Source organism: Anabrus simplex, chromosome 2, assembly GCF_040414725.1.
Source record: "Anabrus simplex isolate iqAnaSimp1 chromosome 2, ASM4041472v1, whole genome shotgun sequence".
In the NCBI taxonomy this organism is placed as follows: domain Eukaryota; kingdom Metazoa; phylum Arthropoda; class Insecta; order Orthoptera; family Tettigoniidae; genus Anabrus; species Anabrus simplex.
Window position 1 is genome coordinate 84995219 of NC_090266.1, and position 20500 is coordinate 85015718.

General features: G+C 36.4%; 1 protein-coding gene across 2 annotated transcripts in view; it reads left to right on the plus strand.

Moving 5' to 3' along the window:
• The window catches only part of PTPMT1 (protein tyrosine phosphatase, mitochondrial 1), a 187957-nt gene that overhangs the window by 42010 nt on the left and 125447 nt on the right, over window positions 1-20500 (plus strand). For both annotated transcript variants that reach the window (XM_067142317.2, XM_068226475.1), the window contains exon 2: window positions 8500-8577. In XM_067142317.2, coding sequence (XP_066998418.1) covers window positions 8500-8577 — 78 coding nt within the window. The remainder of the gene's footprint in view (window positions 1-8499; window positions 8578-20500) is intronic.

The following is a 20500-nucleotide window of genomic DNA, read 5'->3' on the forward strand; positions in this document are numbered from 1 at the left end:
AAATTTTGTGCTTGACATTAACTTCTTCACCTTCAATGGGAAAATATATTATCAGAAGGGATGATCTATGGCAGATGTTTCAGGCATCTTGGCAGACATTTACATGGATCACTTAGAACACACAAAATACAAGGTTTAAGCCTATAGTTACGCTATGTCGATGACACATTTACCATCATAGACCAAAAGTGCAACAGCAGCGATAATATTTTACAGTACCTTAATACACTAGATCGAAATATAAAATTCACTGTAGAAGACTAAATCAGCAAGTCCGTAAACTTTTTAGACATCACCATTACACGTAAGGATGGTAGATTCGAATATCAAATGTATAGGAAACCAACCTTTTCACCAAACACAATGAAAAACAGTTCATTATACCCTAACTCTCAAAAACAGGCAGCGTACTATAGCTTAATACATAGAGCCTTCAAAATACCCCTCACACAATATATGGGAAATATAGACAAGTTTGACGGATTTGTTATAGATATGGTTAACCATATAATAAGAAAAGTCAAGAATAGACAAATGTCAAATTTAATACCAGAAAAACAAAAAAGTCTGCGTTTGCCACATTTACATACAATAATCCCAATATATATCAAGTTTCGAACCCATTCAAAAAACATGATTTTAAAATCGTGCTTACAACAGAAAACAAAGTATGTTCCTAAACAACAACGTTGTAACTCCATTAAAGACCAATACTCAGGTTTAGGAATTTACAAGCTCAGGTGTTCTCAATGTTTCGCCTCGTACATTGGACAAACAGGACGAAGTTTCTCAGCAAGATATTTAGAACACTAACTTATAATGCAAATAAACATAACAAATTTTCAGCCATGACCATACATAGGAGGGAAACTGGACACACATACATGACCAAAGAACAAGACTTAACAATTCTAAGAATATAAGAAAGGGCACCTCCTCTGCGAACCATGTGACCTTGCCGCGGTGGGGAGGTTTGCGTGTCCCAATGATGCAGATAGCCGAGCCGCAGGTGCAACCATATCGGATGGGTATCTGTTGAGAGACCAGACTAACGAATGGTTCATCGAAAGGGGGGTAGCAGCCTTTCGGTAGTTGCAAGGGCGGCAGTCTAGATGATTGACTGATACGGCCTTGTAATAATACTCATCATGGCTTAGCTGTGTTGAAACTGCTACACGGCTGAAAGCAACGGGAAACTACAGCCGTAACTACCTCCTGAGGACATGCAGCTCTCTCTGTATGAATGATGTACTGATGATGGCTTCCCCCCGGGTAAAATATTCCGGAGGTAAACTAGTCCCCCATTCGGATATCCGGGTGGGGACTACACGAGAGGGGGCAATCATCAGGAAGATGGATACTGACATTCTGTGAGTCGGAGCGTGGAATGTTAGAAGTTTGAATCGTTGTGGTAGGTTAGAGAATCTAAAAAGGGAGTTGGATAGGCTAAAGTTAGATGTAGTTGGTATAAGTGAAGTACGTTGGCAGGAAGAACAAGATTTTTGATCAGGCGACTACCGAATTATCAACACAAAATCAAACAGGGGAAATGCAGGAGTTAGTTTAATAATGAATAAGAAAATAGGGCAGCGGGTAAGCTACTACGACCAGCATAGTGAAAGAATTATTGTCGTCAAGGTAGACACCAAACCAGTGCCCACCACAATAGTGCAGGTATATATGCCTACTAGTTCAGCGGATGATGAAGAAATCGAAATAATATATGAGGAGATAGAACATTTAATACAATATATAAAAGGTGACGAGAATCTAATTGTGATGGGAGACTGGAATGCAGTGGTAGGCCAAGGAAGAGAAGGTAATAAAGAAAGAGAATTTGGATTGGGGCAAAGGAACGAAAGAGGAAGTCAGCTGGTTGAATTCTGCACTGATCATAATTTAGTCCTTGCCAATACTTGGTTCAAACACCACACACGACGGCTGTATACATGGACGAGACCTGGAGACACTGGAAGGTATCAAATAGGTTTCATTATGATTAGGCAGAGATTCAGAAACCAGATGTTGGATTGCAAAACTTTCCCAGGAGCAGACGTGGACTATGACCACAACTTGTTGGTCATGAAGTGCCATCTGAAGTTGAAGAAATTGAAGAAAGGAAAGAATGCAAAAAGATGGGATCTAGACAAGTTGAAAGAAGAGAGTGTGAGGGATTGTTTCAAGGAACATGTTGCACATGGACTAAATGAAAAGGCTGAAGGAAACACTATAGAGGAAGATTGGAGAGTCATGAAAAATGAAGTCAGTAGGGCTGCTGAAGAAATGTTAGGAAAGTAGAAAATATCAACTAAGAATCAGTGGATAACTCAGGAGATACTAGACCTGATTGATGAATGACGAAAATACAAGAATGCTAGTAATGAAGAGGGCAGAAAAGAATACAGGCGATTAAAGAATCAAGTGGATAGAAAGTGCAAGGTAACTAAGGAAGAATGGCTGAAGGAGAAGTGCAAGGATGTCGAAGGCTGTATGGTCCTGGGAAAGGTAGATGCTGCATACAGGAAAATCAAGGAAACCTTTGGAGAAAGGAAATCTAGGTGTATGAATATTAAGAGCTGAGACGGATAGCCATTTCTGGGGAAGAAAGACAAAACAGAAAGATGGCAGGAGCATATCTAACAGTTGTATCAAGGTAAAGATGTAGATAATTTGGTTCTGCAACATGAAGAGGCTGTTGATGCTGATGAAATGGGAGACCCAATTTTGAGGTCAGAGTTTGACAGAGCTGTGAGTGACCTAAAGAGGAACAAGGCACCTGGAATTGATGACATTCCCTCTGAATTACTGACTGCCTTAGGAGAAACCAGCATGGCAATGTTATTTCATTTAGTGTGCAAGATGTATGAGACAGGAGAAGTCCCATCCGATTTTCGGCAGAATGTTGTTATGCCTATTCCCAAGAAAGCCGGTGCTGAAGAATGGAAAAGCAAGTTGAAGCTGAGTTGGGAGAAGATCAGTTTGGCTTCAGAAGAAATGTAGGAACACGTGAAGCAATCCTGACTTTACGTCTGATCTTAGAGGATCGAATCAAGAAGGACAAGCCCACGTATATGGCATTCGTAGATCTAGAAAAGGCATTCGATAATGTTGATTGGACCAAGCTATTTATGATTCTGAAGATGATAGGGATCAGATACCGAGAACGAAGAATGATCTACAATCTGTATAAAAAACAGTCTGCAGTGATAAGAATCGAGGGCTTCGAAAAAGAAGTAGCAATCCAGAAAGGAGTGAGGCAAGGCTGCAGTTTGTCCCCTCACCTTTTCATTGTTTACATAGAACAGGCAGTAAAGGAAATCAAAGAGAAATTTGGAAAAGGAATCACAGTCCAAGGAGAGGAAATCAAAACCTTGAGATTTGACGATGATATTGTCGTTTTATCTGAGACTGCAGAAGATCTCGAGAAGTTGCTGAATGGTATGGATGAAGTCTTGAGTAAGGAGTACAAGATGAAAATGAATAAGTCCAAAACAAAAGTAATGGATTGCAGTCAAACGAAGGCAGGTGATGTAGGAAATATTAGATTAGGAAATTAAGTCTTAAAGGAAGTAGATGAATATTGTTACTTGGGTAGTAAAATAACTAACGATGGCAGAAGTAAGGAGGAAATAAAATGCAGACTAGCACAAGCAAGGAAGAGCTTTTTTAAGAAAAGAAATTTGCTCACTTCAAACATTGATATCGGAATTAGAAAGATGTTTTTGAAGACTTTCGTGTGGAGCATGGCATTGTATGGAAGTGAAACATAGACGATAACTAGCTCAGAAAGAAAGAGAATAGAAGCTTTTGAAATGTGGTGTTACAGAAGAATGCTGAAGGTGAGATGGATAGATCAAATCACGAATGAAGAGATGCTGAATCGAATTGGTGAGAGGAGATCGATTTGGCTAAATTTGACGAGAAGAAGAGATAGAATGATAGGACACATCTTAAGACACCCAGGACTTGTTCAGTTGGTTTTTGAAGGAAGTGTAGGTGGTAAGAACGGTAGGGGTAGACCAAGGTATGAATATGACAAGCAGATGTATTATGCAATATTTACGTAGAAATGAAAAGGTTAGCACAGGATAGGGTGGCATGGAGAGCTGCAGCAAACCAGTCTATGGACTGATGACTCAAACAACAACAAGGGAGGGCAAATTAATGAATGAGTACGAAAACATCTTCATTTTTATAGACCAGTATTTTAATAAAAATCTTAATTTAAATGACACAGGACATACCAAAAACCCTCTGTATGATCAAATTCTGCAATTATTAAAAATATTAAAAATAAAAGAGACTGCCTTTCAAAACTTTAACAATTCGCCACACATTAAAGCTCCACCCACAGGAAAAACTTCTCCGAGAACAACCAATACATTGTCCGCCCGCCCTTCCCCTACCCATCCCCCTCCGCATACCACACACAGATACAATACAAGTCATACAGTGTCAGCTATAGCTAGTCGAACCAATAGTGTCACCAAGGCAAGCCAGCCGCATGAGAGGCGAGGGGGCGAGTAAGAGCCAGCTCGATTTCCCTATTCATACACACGCCATTACTAAGACATACATTTTTTCTCTTTATAGACGTTCAGTCAACTAACTTCAATCTTCTAATTGAAGTCACAGAATTCCAACATTTCCACGAACCTACTACGCTGGCATAGCAGGGGGAGAGGTGATACTCCCACGTGGCGCGTCCCAGGTGCCGGCTTGCCGGCGGACTTGAGGGAAATAATATACCTCTCGCGGACCAAACACACTACCCCCTGTGGGTGGGGGACGCAGATGAATACACCCACGGTATCCCCTGCCTGTCGTAAGAGGTGACTAAAAGGGGCCCAAGGGGCTCTCAACTTGGGAGTGTGGATTGGCGACCACGGGGCCCTTAGCTGAGTCTTGGCATTGCTTCCACTTGTGCCGGGCTCCTCACTTTCGTCTATCCTGTCCGACCTGCCTGGGTCAACTCTTGTTCTTTTCCGACCCTGACGGTATTAGAGTATTCGAGGCCTAGGGAGTCTTTCATTTTCACCCCCTTCGTGGCCCTTGCCTTTCTTCGTCCGTTACTTCATCGTTCGAAGTGACGGATCCCTTCTTTCTTCTTCTTTTCTCTCTCTCTTTACCCCCTGTGGGTGGGGGACGTAGACGAATAATCCACCCACGGTATCCCCTGCCTGTCGTGAGAGGCGACTAAAAGGGGCGATCAAGGGATGTTTAAATTGGAACCATGAAACTGCTTTTGATTCGTGCCATCACGCAGGGAACACCATGGATTGCCTCTACTTGCGAGTTGTACCACTATGTTCGGTACGAAATGGGTTTGTGATTAGTAGCAGCAGAGAGTTGGTTCCCCTGTGGGTTTCCAGAACCCGTGCGTCGTACCCATGTGAGCAACACCGCGGGTCGGGGCGTAGCCTGTGAGTTGTACCACTATATGAGCGACACCGTGGGTCTGCGTTGCCTTTGAATAGTATCCACTATGTGAGGAACACCACAGGGCCCGTGGGACCGGCACCCATGCCTAGTACACCTAGGTGAGGAAACTCATTGGTTTGCGTTGGCTATGAGTGGCGCCATTGTGTGAGAAACACCATATGTCTGCGTTACCTGTACGAAGTACAATACTTGTGAGTAGTACCATCTTGCGTGGAACACCGTGAGTTTCACTACTTTTGATTAGTACCCCAACATGACAAATACCATGGTTCTACTTTACTCGCGACATGTACCATTCTGTGGGGCCTTAGACATGGATTTTTCACCCCTTTAGACATCGAGCATCATTGTGCTTTCTGAGTGGTCCCTTGGTCAGTAATCAATTATTTATGATCTTTGTTTGAGTCTGATCCATTGTATTTTGTTTGTTTGTTTACATTATTTTTCCTTGTTGGGTTCATGTCCATTCATTCATTCTTCATGACATTATTTTTTTATTTTGGTCAGTGGATGAATTTGAAATTTTTGTTCTTTCATTTCGTACCATTAGGGGCCGATGACCTCGATGTTAGGCCCCTTTAAACAACAAGCATCATCATCGAATTTCAACATTTATCGTTAACAACTTGAGCAAGTCCCCTATTCGAACCTCTACAGTGACAAGCGGCATGTTACTCCATAATTTCAGCAACATAGGCAACTCAATAGACTCAACAATATTTTACAAATATGCTTGCTAAAGTTAAATTCAGAAGATGACACCCAGATTCGACAACATTTCTAATTGGGAGAATTAAAATAGTGACATTTCAAGAATTTGTATTCAATCAACTTTGAAATAATACACCCTTTGAACATAAAGACTGCAGAATTTAACTAGTCAATGTCTTTTAATAAGATATAAACATAACAATTGGTTTTATTTAATGTTTTATCAAGTGTAAACTTATGATTTTAACCGAATAATTATAGGTATAATTCATTGTGACACCCAAGCTCGACAATATTCCAATGGGAGCACAAAAATTGTGACTTCAAGATTACATATTCAATCAACCAAGGAATAACACACCAGTGGACAGTAAAGACTGTGCACTTAACCAACCAGTGTCCTTCAACAAATTATAAACATACCAATTTGCTTATTTTTAACAAATAAGTGTATTTATTATCATTGTTTTGCATACGCCACTAGCCGTAATGATAAAAAAAATAGTCAGATGTCATAAAACATAAAGTTATACAAAACATATTTTTAACAACTTCCAAGTTACCATTTAATTTTTTCAATGATTTTAGAAGGATAAAAACACCCGAGATCCTGGATGTTTTGATTCATTGAGTTAAGAAACATGGTTGATGATGCCCAAAATGTGGGCGAAACATGTCCCATAATAAAAACAGTAACAATGTATTTTAAATGTAGAATTAAAACTGTGTTGTATTGAAAAGATGGATATTTCAAATAAAAACACCCGAGATCCTGGATGTTTCGATTCATTGAGTTAAGAAACATGGTTGATGATGCCCAAAATATGGGCGAAACATGTCCCATAATAAAAACAGTAACAATGTATTTTAAATGTAGAATAAAAACTATGTTGTATTGAAAAGGTGGATATTTCAAATAAAAGTTTTAAGTGAAAACATACCCCATAGTCGAGCAGCTCGTCTTCTTTCTCTCATGTCTTCCCACCCCAAACTTTGCAGCATTTTTGTAACACTACTCTTTTGTCGGAAATCACCTAGAGCAAATCGAACTGCTTTTCTTTGGATTTTTTCCAGTTCTTGAATCAAGTTATCCTGGTGAGGGTCCCATATACTGGAACCATATTCTATTTGCGGTCTTACCAGAGACTTGTGACTGGGCGAGTTGGGCGTGCGGTTGGGAGCGCGCAGCTGTGAGCTCGCATCCGGGATATAGTTAGTTTGAACCCCACTGTTGGCAGCCCTGAAGATGGTTTTCTGTGGGTTCTTATTTTCACAGCAGGAAAATGCTAGGACTGCTTCCTTCCCACTCCTAGCCCTTTCCTATCCCATCGTCGCCATAAGGCCTTTCTGTGTCGGTGCGACGTAAAGCCAGTTGTAAAAAACAAAACAAAAAACACTTTAAACTGAAATTGTTTCATAATGATGAAGACAGTGAAAATGAGAACAAGAATTAAACATGTGCACATACATTTTTGTAGTGATTATTCATGATGACTGCATTGGAGATATAATTTTGGACAAGAAGGTACTGAACTTTATATTACTTGGATAGAAATGCATTGTACCCAGTATTTTTTTTTTTTTTTCTTCTTTTGCTATGGGTTTTACGTCATACAGACACAGATCTTATGGTGATGCTGAGGAAGGACTGGGAAGGAAGCGACCGTAGCCTTAATTAAGCTATAGCCCCAGCATTTGCCTGGGGTGAAAATGGAAAAACCATCGTTGCCCACACTGGGGTTCGAAGCTGCCATCACCCGAATGCAGGCTCACTACTACATGACACAAACTGCGTATCCAACTGGTGGATAAAATGTCCTTGGACATAAAAACATTAGGTTGGGTGAGGGGTAAAGGATTAGATAAATTTACCTTGTGTACAAAATGCCTATGAATCAAATTTCTAGGCACCATTAAAGGAGTGTGCTTACACCTTGTCAGCAACAATGTTCGGCAGTGCTATCCAAGTATTTTAATAATGGTGTGTTTCACTCAAGCAGTGCGTAACTTAGAATGAGCCTCCTTTATCCAATGCATTTACTATTGAATGTCTAGTTACCTGACTAGGTGATGTCTTCTAGCATAGGCATGTTTTCTTTTGTAGAAATTAATTTACAACACAGCAGATCAACAAGAGGCCTGTCTTACATTCTTCTTGCTAATTAGTTCTTTTCTTTGCAGCTTTCTTTCCTTATGACATGTTCAATATCTTTGTCTACATATTCTTCCTCTTTGGAATATGTTGACTTCATGTATGTTTTAAGATTGGACCTGTTGTTATTCTACACCTTTATGCTATGATGTCTTTGTATTAAATTTACTATTTCATATTCTTTCTTTTTCTAGATACTAAGTGAAAATGTTAAAGGTGTTGTCTCCATGAATGAGTCGTATGAATTATTGCTTTTCTCAAACAAGGAGGAGGTAAGTTGTCTTATTATCATACTTTTTCTTCGTTAATGGAGTAACGTATGGATTTTTCTATTCTTATCAGTCATTATTGAAACATGAAGCTATCAATTGGATTTTTTTACCAGCAAGCAAATTAACTGTATTGTCACTGCATACCTTTTATACCAGGCAAATGTTTATAAAGCTTGTCCTGTGATCAGATTACAGAATAATTGTCTGTCAAGTGGATCATATATCACTTGAATGTTTTTACGAAATGAAATTATAAGCAAAACTAAACCTTGATCTTAAGGCATTAAAAATGGCTTAAATTTCCTCAGGCTCTTTGTTGAGGTACTACTCTCTCTATATCTATTCTAATTATAATCTGTAAATGATGCGACTGTCCCCAATCCTCGATCTGTATACTCTTAATCATAGGCAATGCATTCCATGAACATAACACCAAATCTATAACACTACCCCCTGCCTTTGTCATATATGTCAGGTTCCCCATTTCATTCCCATACCACTACACATTCAAAATATATATTTCTTTAGTAAGACACAACTGAAACATATTTTTCCATTTTCTTTTTACATGCCATACCTTGATTTACTTGAATATAACTGTGCATTTTTGTCGTAAAACTATATCTGGTCTGCAACCCTCGTGTTGATGTCCCTCATCAGTAATCTGAGTGATAACCAAGTAATTTTCTCTATTTCCAATTCAATGTGGTATATTTTATCCTGCACCTCCTCCATCACCAGAGCCATTACGCCGCTTACACATCTCCCTCTATGCACTCTTCTTTCTTTTGCTGTGGAGTAGACTGTAAATTCTTCTACTGGTATCTTACTTCCCAGTGCAATCCAGTTCTCTACACAAGCGAGGGCATGCAAGCTTCCCATCAATTCTTTAAAAGATTCATTCCCTAATTTACTTATGAAATCTTCCATATTGATACAATCTATTGTCATATCTAGTTTTTTCTTCTTTTCTTTTCTGTTCTTTTCTTTTCTTTTCTTTTCTTTTCTTTTCTTTTCTTTTCTTTTCTTTTCTTTTCTTTTCTTTCTGCATTTCACTCTGACTGCCAATTCTACTCTTAGTAATCCTGGTTATTCCCAGTTCAGCAGGACTCTCATCTAGTGAGTTAACTCTTTCCCTATCACAAACTTCCTCATTTGTTTTTCCTTCTTTTTTTCACCAGAGGTCCTCCAGGCTTACGTGCCTGCATCTGGGTGTTAAGTCCTTCATCACAGTCTCTGTGCTCATCCCTAGCTGAAGGTCGCCATGGCTGCTTTCCTTGCTGACAAGACTCCCAAGTCAGTATGTTCCTCAGTCCTATAGGGTACAAGAAATTGATACACTAACGTAGGCTCTCACAACAACCAATGTAATTCCTGGAGTGAGTTTTTGGTTTGTTAGACCATCTTACTCTTTCAATTTTTACTAACACATCCTCTGCAGGTGTTCCTGGCATGATCTGAATGTGTGATCTGTTGTATCTGAAGGGATGTTGGGTGACAGTAACATTGGGTTTATGTGCTAGAATTTTCTCAGGAAGTGTCATGGACTTTACATATCAGAATTTTTCTGCTATACATCACTCATTCAGAAAGAATGGATCAGCCAGTCTGAGCTCTACAGTCTCTCTAGCTGGGGAAATGTTTGTAACTTTTGAAAGTTCAACACAACCTAATAATCTACTGTAGAGTCTCTATTATTTCTTATATCTTAGTTCTAATTCAGTATGGAACAATAATGTGGAGAAATTCCATGTAGGCTCAAGACATTTTTGTACAGTTTATGGCAGAATAAAGCAATCAGGTGCATACTGGGAATTTCAAACAAGTCGTGTAGGGCAATTTTCCAGGAACTAGGAATAATGACTCTTCGCTCAATATACACCAACCAGTGCATAAAGGTCATCAAAGAAATCTTGCTTAATTAATATAATTACCAGGAGTGATACTGTTTAACAAGCTCCCATTGGAATTATGTGAAGTGTTGGTGAAATCCTTTCAACAGGCTAAGAAACTGGCCAATGGTAAACAACATTTACAGTAAACAGGAATTTGAAATATAATGGTGCATCTTCTTATAAATTAGTAAAGATGCATATGAATTGCTTCATGCAGAAAGGGTCTCAGTCCACTTTTTACGAAAATGACATTTTTATATCGGCATGTTGTCCACTCCTAAATGCATATATTCATATTGGAAAGGAATCTTTATGGTAGTCAGTAAACAAGATGATCAACACTATTCAAGCAAAATGGCCCTCATTCACAGACTCTGGGATCTTCTCCATTAAACCAAGGTGCTGCTATCTGTTGATGATTTGTGTAGAAGGGGCCTCATTCCAGAGACTCAGAAAAGTTTGAGAACTTACATTAATAACAGTAACTCTGAAACATATTTAATGTATCTGATTAACATTCTAAATTCCATGGTTGTGTTAACCTTGACAGTTTTTGTAATATTTTCACTGTTTGCCTATAAATGTTTGTGATTTGTGCAGAAGGGGCCTCAGTCCAATGACTTTTACAGCCTCTAAGTGGAAAATGACATACTTGAACTTCGACATGTTCTTACACAATCCATAACTGAGCTGTAACCTACTTAATACCCTTGTTTTAAATGCGATTCAGGTGATTTATTATTACAAAATATTATTTTTATATTTTTCGAAAAAGTACTATTTTGCATGAAGCAGTTCAGTAGGTATAACATAAAATATTTAGTACAGGATATATTTCAAGGGAGATGAAGTGTAAATGAGTTTATTATGTTATCGCTACTGTAGCCTACTTGAGAGGGAAATCAACATGGTTAATAGTTAGGTATAACGTGAAACCTTGTCCATTCATGGAATTTTTCAAGACATTTTTATGGATTGCTTGACTTTTCTATTGCAGTGTACATTCTTTAATGACAATAATTTGTATTCTAATATTTGGTTTTGTGCGAATTTGTGATTACATGATTTGATTACTGTTTGCATGAAGGAGCTGTATCAATATTGCTATTGCAATATGCTGCAGTAGCCTCATTGTACAAAGGAAAGTGTGATAAACATAAAGCAGAAAATTATTATTCATTCATTTATTTATTTATTTATTTATTTATTTATTATTAAAAAGGTACCGGTTTCCACATGTTTTCAATATCATCATCAGCCTTACGTAAAACCAAGCAAGAGAATAAATTCACATATAGCAACAATACACACATACTAGGCAAAAGTCGTATAATGACACATTTAAAATAGTTCATATAAAATATAAAATATCTGAGGATTGCTACACGTTGGCGGCATAATAGTCTTGTATTGTTTTGGTACATGAGTTGAGGCACTTTCTGTAAAGTTGTGCTTTGGTATGATAAAACTTTATGAACACGTTAAAATCTTGATAAGTATCTTATTCATAGAGGAATACAGCACTGAGGAATAATCTGAGTACTGTTGGTGGCATTGTCTTCTTATCTTAAAGTTGTACTGTGTGCGTCGGAAGATGGTTTTTAGTGTACACGTAGGTCCTAGGATGATATGTAGGACCAAGGTTCCTCAGTTCAAGTGGAACGTGAAACCTAGAGGAAGCGGAGAGCTGATTTTAATATGAAGTTCTGTAAAGGGCAAAGGTATAGAAAGTTAAAGTGTGAGAACTCACCTTGCCGCAGCGTGCCAGGAAGCTTACTCTATGGAGAGGAGGATAAGTCGTGCGGTATCTAAGAGGCGCCATTGTGTTCTTCGTTTTAAAAATACTTCTCCTGTAGACATGTTTGAATATTATTGAGTTAAATAATGTTTACATTCCTTTTACTCTTATTTCCATTGTTAACAGCAACAATAAAGTCCTGCCGGTTGTTTTATCTTGTTTCAAATATTACAAGAATACTCAGTGTCATATCTCTTAGGTAGTCTTTATTTCACACACAATAATATTCCCAACAAAAAGAACTATAGCATGTTATACCGTAACCTTGTTCACAGAATTTGAAGCAATAATGATGTAAAAACAGAAAAGTATGCAATATATTACAAAACTAAAGAAAAAAATAGAATGAACTGTTCACCTTTCCTTTTTATTTTCCCAACTACAGATTTTTGAAACATTCATGACAAATCATTCTTCCGTGTTCCAGGCAGAAATGTTTCTTACACTTCTTGCAGCTGTGCCTTGTCATTCTAGTGATCCTCCTCGGTTTAGCAAGCTTGCAAGTGTCACATCGTTTCTTTTCAGCAAGTGGAGGAAGGGTAGTTCCAGTGGCTATTGCTTCTTTGTCTTGCTCTACAGGTCGGTACTTTTGAATGTGGAAACACAGTGTCAAATGAAGACCTGTTGGATTCATGCTCCTTTGCCAAATCTCTTCTGACACCAACTGCTCAGATAGTGTTCTCAAAAACAGTCTCCTCCTACCGACATTCATTCCGTTCCCAATAGCCACTACTTGAGCATAGCAATGAAAATAACTAGTGGCCAACGTGTTATATTTCGGGCTATGTTGTAACTCCCACACATTTTATCCATGACATCTACTCCATCGTTTGTCCCGTTGTAGCATGTCATAATTATAGGTTTGGCATTTTCTCCAGTTTCATCATCAATTGAGTCATCATCTAAATGATTGGAAATGAGCAGGACAATTCTGTTTTTCTTAGGAACATAGGAGACTAAAGTGTCATGTTCATTGAAACCGAATGTTGATGACTTTACTGACCTTTGTTTCACATTAGTAAGCTCAGCTGGCAGACATCTTTTTTTCTTTCTAATGGTGCCGACATAAGATAATTTCTTCTTCAAGTCGACTATCAGGTTCAAGTCTGTGAACCAATTATCCGGTTAAGTATATAAATTTCATTATTCGTCCGTATTGAACCAAGATTACAATTTATTAAAATTCGTATCCACCTTATTCAATACCAAAAATGTTGTTAAGATGAAATTACAACATGTATATTTATTTTATCAGGACTAGTTTTGACGCTTTATATTGCGTCATCATCAGCAGATATACACTGGAAACATTGGCAAACATATATAAGTTTATCTACGTCACACACATTATAAAAACTATGATAAAGATTTAAAAACCATATTATAATTATACTATTTCCGACTCCATATTGTCCAAGACTTGCAATTATTAAACTTTGGATTGCTAAAATCTGATGCAATTTGGTTTAAAAAATCATGAAAATTAAACAAAACTAATAATAAAATCACCATCTTCTTAAAAACATTCACTTTGTTTGACATTTTCTAAAAATTGTTTTTGTAGAAATATATTAAAATCCATTCAATAAAGTCCTCAGGCTATTGCCATGTAGTGAACATAATGTCGCAGAATAAGGTTAAACAATCTTCTTAAATGACATTGACACTGTTTGACACTTCAAAATCTTTTAAAACCATATTCAAATTGTTCTGTGAAATCCTCAAAATGTTGAAATGTGGCGATCGTGAAAAGAGGCGGACTCAAAAGCATGTACATGATCTAAAACATAAATTCACTTCTATAGAACAAGACATTGAAATTTTGGAGAGCTTAGGGAAAGGTAATTTGCTGGATGTTACGGAGGGCTGTTATATACATTTAGATCAGTATTTTATTCCAAATTTTAATTTAAATGAAATTTCCGAAAAACCAAATATTCTTTTTGATTTTCTTATTGAGTTTTTTAAAAATATACATATACCGGACAATAAGACGGTTTTTCATATTATGCGCAGTAGCTTTACATACTGCCTTCCACGATCACGCCCTCCGGAGCTCCAACAGGTTGCCGCCCCTCAGTTGCTCCTGCCTCCTTCCCCTAGTTCCCCTCTTTGACCCAAAACCAATGTTGGACACTGGATTGCTGACACAACAATGTTCACTTAGCTACACGATGCTTTGCAAGGACAGCGATCTCACGAGGTGAGTCACATGTTATAAGACGTAAAGTTTCCACTTTTTCAGTTAAAGTGAAGGTTAATATATTCATATTATTTCAGGTCCGCATTGAACTGAGAATGAAATAATTGGTAACTTCATAAAGCACCCATATTGAAGTGGGAAATAATTCTTTAGATCTAACCAAGTTCATCATATGCATGTTTACTTTTCGGAACCAAACTACAGAACACACATAGTGTTAACTTCATGTGATATTAAACTCCGCAGCATAATTTTAACGGATTAAACTAAAGACATATACAAGCTGGACAAACCGCCATGGGCATACAACAACGAAGTCATCGTCATTTTAATGGATTTTAAACTGAAATGCAATATCATCATGTACCATATTTTATTTCATATTCATCTGTGCAAGTGTCATAGTGTATTTTTAAGTTGTTTTTAAAGTTATATTGCGTTTACCCGATTTGACTTGTTGGCTGATGATGGCACAAGTTTAGTGCCGAAACTAGTACCTTATGTGAACGGTATGTGATTCATTCACGTTAATACATGTTTTTGTATTGAATAGGAGGAACCCTCTTAATTTCAATTTTTGTAATCCCACTTCAATACGGAACATGAAATTTCTAAATATCAAGGGTGACCTTGCCGAAGCTATATTTGAAGCTAGAAGATTCCAAGCAAACAATAGAGAAGTTAACAGATGGATTACCATGACACCCAGTGCGATGGTAGCAGTTAGAGGTACCTGATGTGATTGGTGCAGACAGGGGATTTCAGATTTTCAAAGTTAATGAGACAGATGCTCTAAATGAAACCAGTCATATGATAGCATCATGCTAATGTTCAAATACGATTGGAGCAGGTTGGATTTGTCGCCTCAAATGAGCATTAGGTGATGTGCAAGGATGAATTAATAAAAGCTCTGGCATGAGGTAAGACAACATCTTATGTCCTACACCTTTTGCATTGACGGGTTATGGTAAATATAAGTCTTTAGATCATATGTGTTCTTTATTCCTTGATTCTTTTAGTAAGAGTCAGTTCAGTGTTAGAAAGACTTAAGTCTTCATTGGAAGTGACTAATCTCATGTTTTAATCCGTATTGAAATCTGTTGATATACAATAATAAAGTTTTATTATGAATCCACCTGTTCAATACATTATAATGTTATTACATTTAAAATAACTTCATTAGTTAAAAAGTTATATATGGGACATGTTTCGCTCCCTTATAGAGCATCATCAGCCAAATCTGAATCTCAAATAATTGTTATTTACTTAAATAAAGACTTAAGAACTATTAGAACATTTTTGACAAACTTAAAACTTATTCTATTAGAAAATCATAAAATATAAAATCTTTGTATTCATGGCTTAATTACATGTGCTTAATAGGGGAGATACATTAAAATTATGGAAGAGGGAGTACTAAAATATAAAATAAATAATATATATATCATGTCCAAAATCCTAGAAAGACGTGAAGATCAATCTTAGGACCTAAATTTGAGGATTTTCTTAGCAATGAGATCTGGTAAAAAAGTTATTTATCCCTTGTGGATAAGAGTCTATAAAGATTCAAATTTATCGTCAATTTGATGATTGAACTTATAACAGGATAAATGTTGGTCTTCAAGAAATTTAAATGCTTGTTGTCGTGTGACCTCGGCGAATGCTGTTGAAAAGATATGTTTTTATAGATGTCAATGACCGTTCGTTGAACTAATGGATTTGATAAGGATGATTGAAAGGGACGTAAATCAACGTTTGTATTGAAAGCTGCTGCTTGGTTTATCTTGTTGAATGTCTGTAACAAGAAAGGAATCTTGTAAGTAATCGGAATTTGTGTTGCGGTTAAGAGTGTGCTTCTAGAAACTTCACTTACCCCTCCAATTGCTGTTTGTCGGTTTGGTGTTGTCCGAGGTTATGTGGTGACTGTCTGTTCTGTGTCTACTCCTTGTGTTGTAAGAGTGAGGTGGTGGGGGTTGAGGGGAGGGAGTAGGGGTAGGAGGAGAAATGTTTGTGGGTGTGGTTTTGGAAGGGGAATATCTAGTAGGAGCGCAGGGAGGGGTTGAGTTCTTTAATGTTGGATGATTATTAGTTGTTTTGGGAATGAAAACTTTGGCAAAATTACTTTTTTCTAGATTAAGCGTCTTTAAGTGTTTCGGTAATTGTTCGTGTAACGGATTTCTTATTTCAATTTCGTCATTTAAATTTTTTTCCCTATTGAAATACTGGTCTAAGTGGATATAAATATTTTCTAATTCTGTCATTAGTTTACCTTTTTCTATCTTCTTTATAATTTTTAGGTCTTTCTCTATGGTTGTAAATTGGTGGCCTGACTCTCTCATGTGAGCACTCATCGCAGAATGTTTGTTGTGCTTTGTAGCATTAACGTGTTCTAAGTATCTTGTGAGAAAGTTACGGCCAGTTTGGCCAACATATGAACATTTACATTCTACACATGTTAATCTATAGATGCCAGAACTTAGATAAGGGTTCTTATTGGAATTTATACTATTGTGGTTGAAAAAAAATGTTTCCGTTTGTATTTTGTGTTTTGAACGCTACATTCACATCTGGTTTTTTGATGGGATTAGTTATTTGAAAAATGGCTGGATTGGTGAATGTAAATTTTGCGAATTTGGACTGCTTAGTTTTTCAGGAGTAAGGTTAGTTACTAACTTTTGTTTTACTTTATTGATGATCCGATTGACTATATTTATTTTATATCCATTAATTGAGGCCAGATCTTTTTTAAGTTACTCTCTGAAAGGGGGATTTTGAAAGCTCTATAAACTAAACTGTAAAAAGCCGCCTGTTTATGTGATTTTGGGTGAAGAGTATCATTTTGTATCATTAGAGGAGCGTATGATGGTTTTCTAAATATTTGAAATTCAAATCTATCTCTTATTAGTGTTACATTAATATCCAGGAAGTTTATTGAGTTGTTAGTTTCATCTTCTTTCGTGAATTTTATATTTGGGTCAATATTATTTAAGAAACTTAGGATTTTTTCACTATCATTTTTTTGGCTATCTATTATGACAAAGGTGTCGTCTACATATCTGATCCAAAGGCAAAGTCCATTTATTTTTATGTTTATTTTGTTTTGCTCCAAATGATCCATATATATGTCTGCCAGTATGCCCGACGTGGGGTCTCCCATTGCTAGGCATGTTTGATGGTAAATCTTTTTATTAAATGTGAAGTAATTATTGTTTAATACAAATTTCAGTAGGTTTAAGAATTCATCTATTTCACATCTACTTAATTTACTGTATGTAAGGAGATTGTGTTTGATGATATTGATGGTTTCTTTAACCGGTATATTTGGATACATGTTGGTTACGTCGAATGAAACCATTTTATGTTGTGGTTGTAAATTGAATGTTCTTAGTTTATTACAAAATTCTATTGAATTTTTGATTGTTGATTCGTTGTTAAATTTGTAATGTCGTTTGAGGAAATAGTGTATAAATTTGGATGTTTTATACGTGGGACTATTTCTACTGTTTATTATAGGACGTATGGGTACGTTGGGTTTATGTAATTTGGGCAATGCCCTAGCTGTTGGTAACTTTGGATTCATATTTATCATTTTTTGGTGTTCTTGTTCATTAAATAAAAAAGTAGAATTCTTGAGGATAATTTTTAGATTCCGTTGAATCTTATTTATGGGATCCTGGTTTACGACAGTGTAGGTTTTGTCTGAAAAGAATTCTTCTGTTTTTTCAATATAGTCATTTTTATTTAAGAGGACTGTGGTTTCACCTTTGTCTGCTTTGGTAACAACTACATTATTTTTGTTTAGTTTTGTTTTTAGTGTCATTATTTCTGTTATGAGAGTGGGATTAGAACTTTTGTTCATTTCCCTTGCGAAAGCCGGGAGCTTCTTTTTAACTTCAAATCTGATATCGTTTTGTATATCTGGTGTTAATTTATTCAAGTTTGATTCAACTTCTGCTACTACATTGATTACGTCTTCTACTTTTTGAGAGTTAGGCCAATTAAATTTTGAACCTTTATCTAATAGGTTCATTTCATTATCAGTGAAGTTTGTGTTTGAGAGATTGATAGTGGTGGGAATGTTTTTAAGGTTAGAATTAGGATTATTTGCTCTATTGTTAGATTTGTTATGATTTGGTTTGTTTTCTTTTAAGAGTGTAAGTTTGTTATCTAGGGTTTTTTGTTTCTTGTCTAAAACGTCTGCAAGTTTCTCTGTTATATGATTTTGGATAGATTTCCATTCTAAAGGAGATAATTCTTGTGCAATTTCCAAGTGTGTACGATATAATTGCAAGTTCAAAAATGATTTCTTCCTATATAGAGCTTTAATTTCACTTTTTAGCCAGATCTCATTTATTTTGTTTTGAGTATCTGCTACCTTTGAATTAGATACTTTTTTCTTTGTATAGATTTTAAAAACCTAGGTACTAATTTACATTTCAAACATTCTTTCAAGAACCAAATATCTTTGGATATCTTACTGATTTTCATTTTGAGATTCAGATATCTATTCTTTTTGTTTGTATTAGCCTGGTTGGCTATTTCATTGCAAGTGACTAATCTCATGTTTTAATCCGTATTGAAATCTGTTGATATACAATAATAAAGTTTTATTATGAATCCACCTGTTCAATACATTATAATGATATTACATTTAAAATAACTTCATTAGTTAAAAAGTTATATATGGGACATGTTTCGCTCCCTTATAGAGCATCATCAGCCAAATCTGAATCTCAAATAATTGTTATTTACGTAAATAAAGACTTAAGAACTATTAGAACATTTTTGACAAACTTAAAACTTATTCTATTAGAAAATCATAAAATATAAAATCTTTGTATTCATGGCTTAATTACATGTGCTTAATAGGAAGATACATTAAAATTATGGAAGAGGGAGTACTAAAATATAAAATAAATAATATATATATCATGTCCAAAATCCTAGAAAGACGTGAAGATCAATCTTAGGACCTAAATTTGAGGATTTTCTTAGCAATGAGATCTGGTAAAAAAGTTATTTATCCCTTGTGGATAAGAGTCTATAAAGATTCAAATTTATCGTCAATTTGATGATTGAACTTATAACAGGATAAATGTTGGTCTTCAAGAAATTTAAATGCTTGTTGTCATGTGACCTCGGCGAATGCTGTTGAAAAGATATGTTTTTATAGATGTCAATGACCGTTCATTGAACTAATGGATTTGATAAGGATGATTGAAAGGGACGTAAATCAACGTTTGTATTGAAAGCTGCTGCTTGGTTTATCTTGTTGAATGTCTGTAACAAGAAAGGAATCTTGTAAGTAATCGGAATTTGTGTTGCTAGTTAAGAGTGTGCTTCTAGAAACTTCACTTACCCCTCCAATTGCTGTTTGTCGGTTTGGTGTTGTCCGAGGTTATGTGGTGACTGTCTGTTCTGCGTCTACTCCTTGTGTTGTAAGAGTGAGGTGGTGGGGGTTGAGGGGAGGGAGTAGGGGTAGGAGGAGAAATGTTTGTGGGTGTGGTTTTGGAAGGGGAATATCTAGTAGGAGCGCAGGGAGGGGTTGAGTTCTTTAATGTTGGATGATTATTAGTTGTTTTGCGAATGAAAACTTTGGCAAAATTACTTTTTTCTAGATTAAGCGTCTTTAAGAGTTTCGGTAATTGTTCGTGTAACGGATTTCTTATTTCAATTTCGTCATTTAAATTTTTTTCCCTATTGAAATACTGGTCTAAGTGGATATAAATATTTTCTAATTCTGTCATTAGTTTACCTTTTTCTATCTTCTTTATAATTTTTAGGTCTTTCTCTATGGTTGTAAATTGGTGGCCTGACTCTCTCATGTGAGCACTCATCGCAGAATGTTTGTTGTGCTTTGTAGCATTAACGTGTTCTAAGTATCTTGTGAGAAAGTTACGGCCAGTTTGGCCAACATATGAACATTTACATTCTACACATGTTAATCTATAGATGCCAGAACTTAGATAAGGGTTCTTGTTGGAATTTATACTATTGTGGTTGAAAAAAATGTTTCTGTTTGTATTT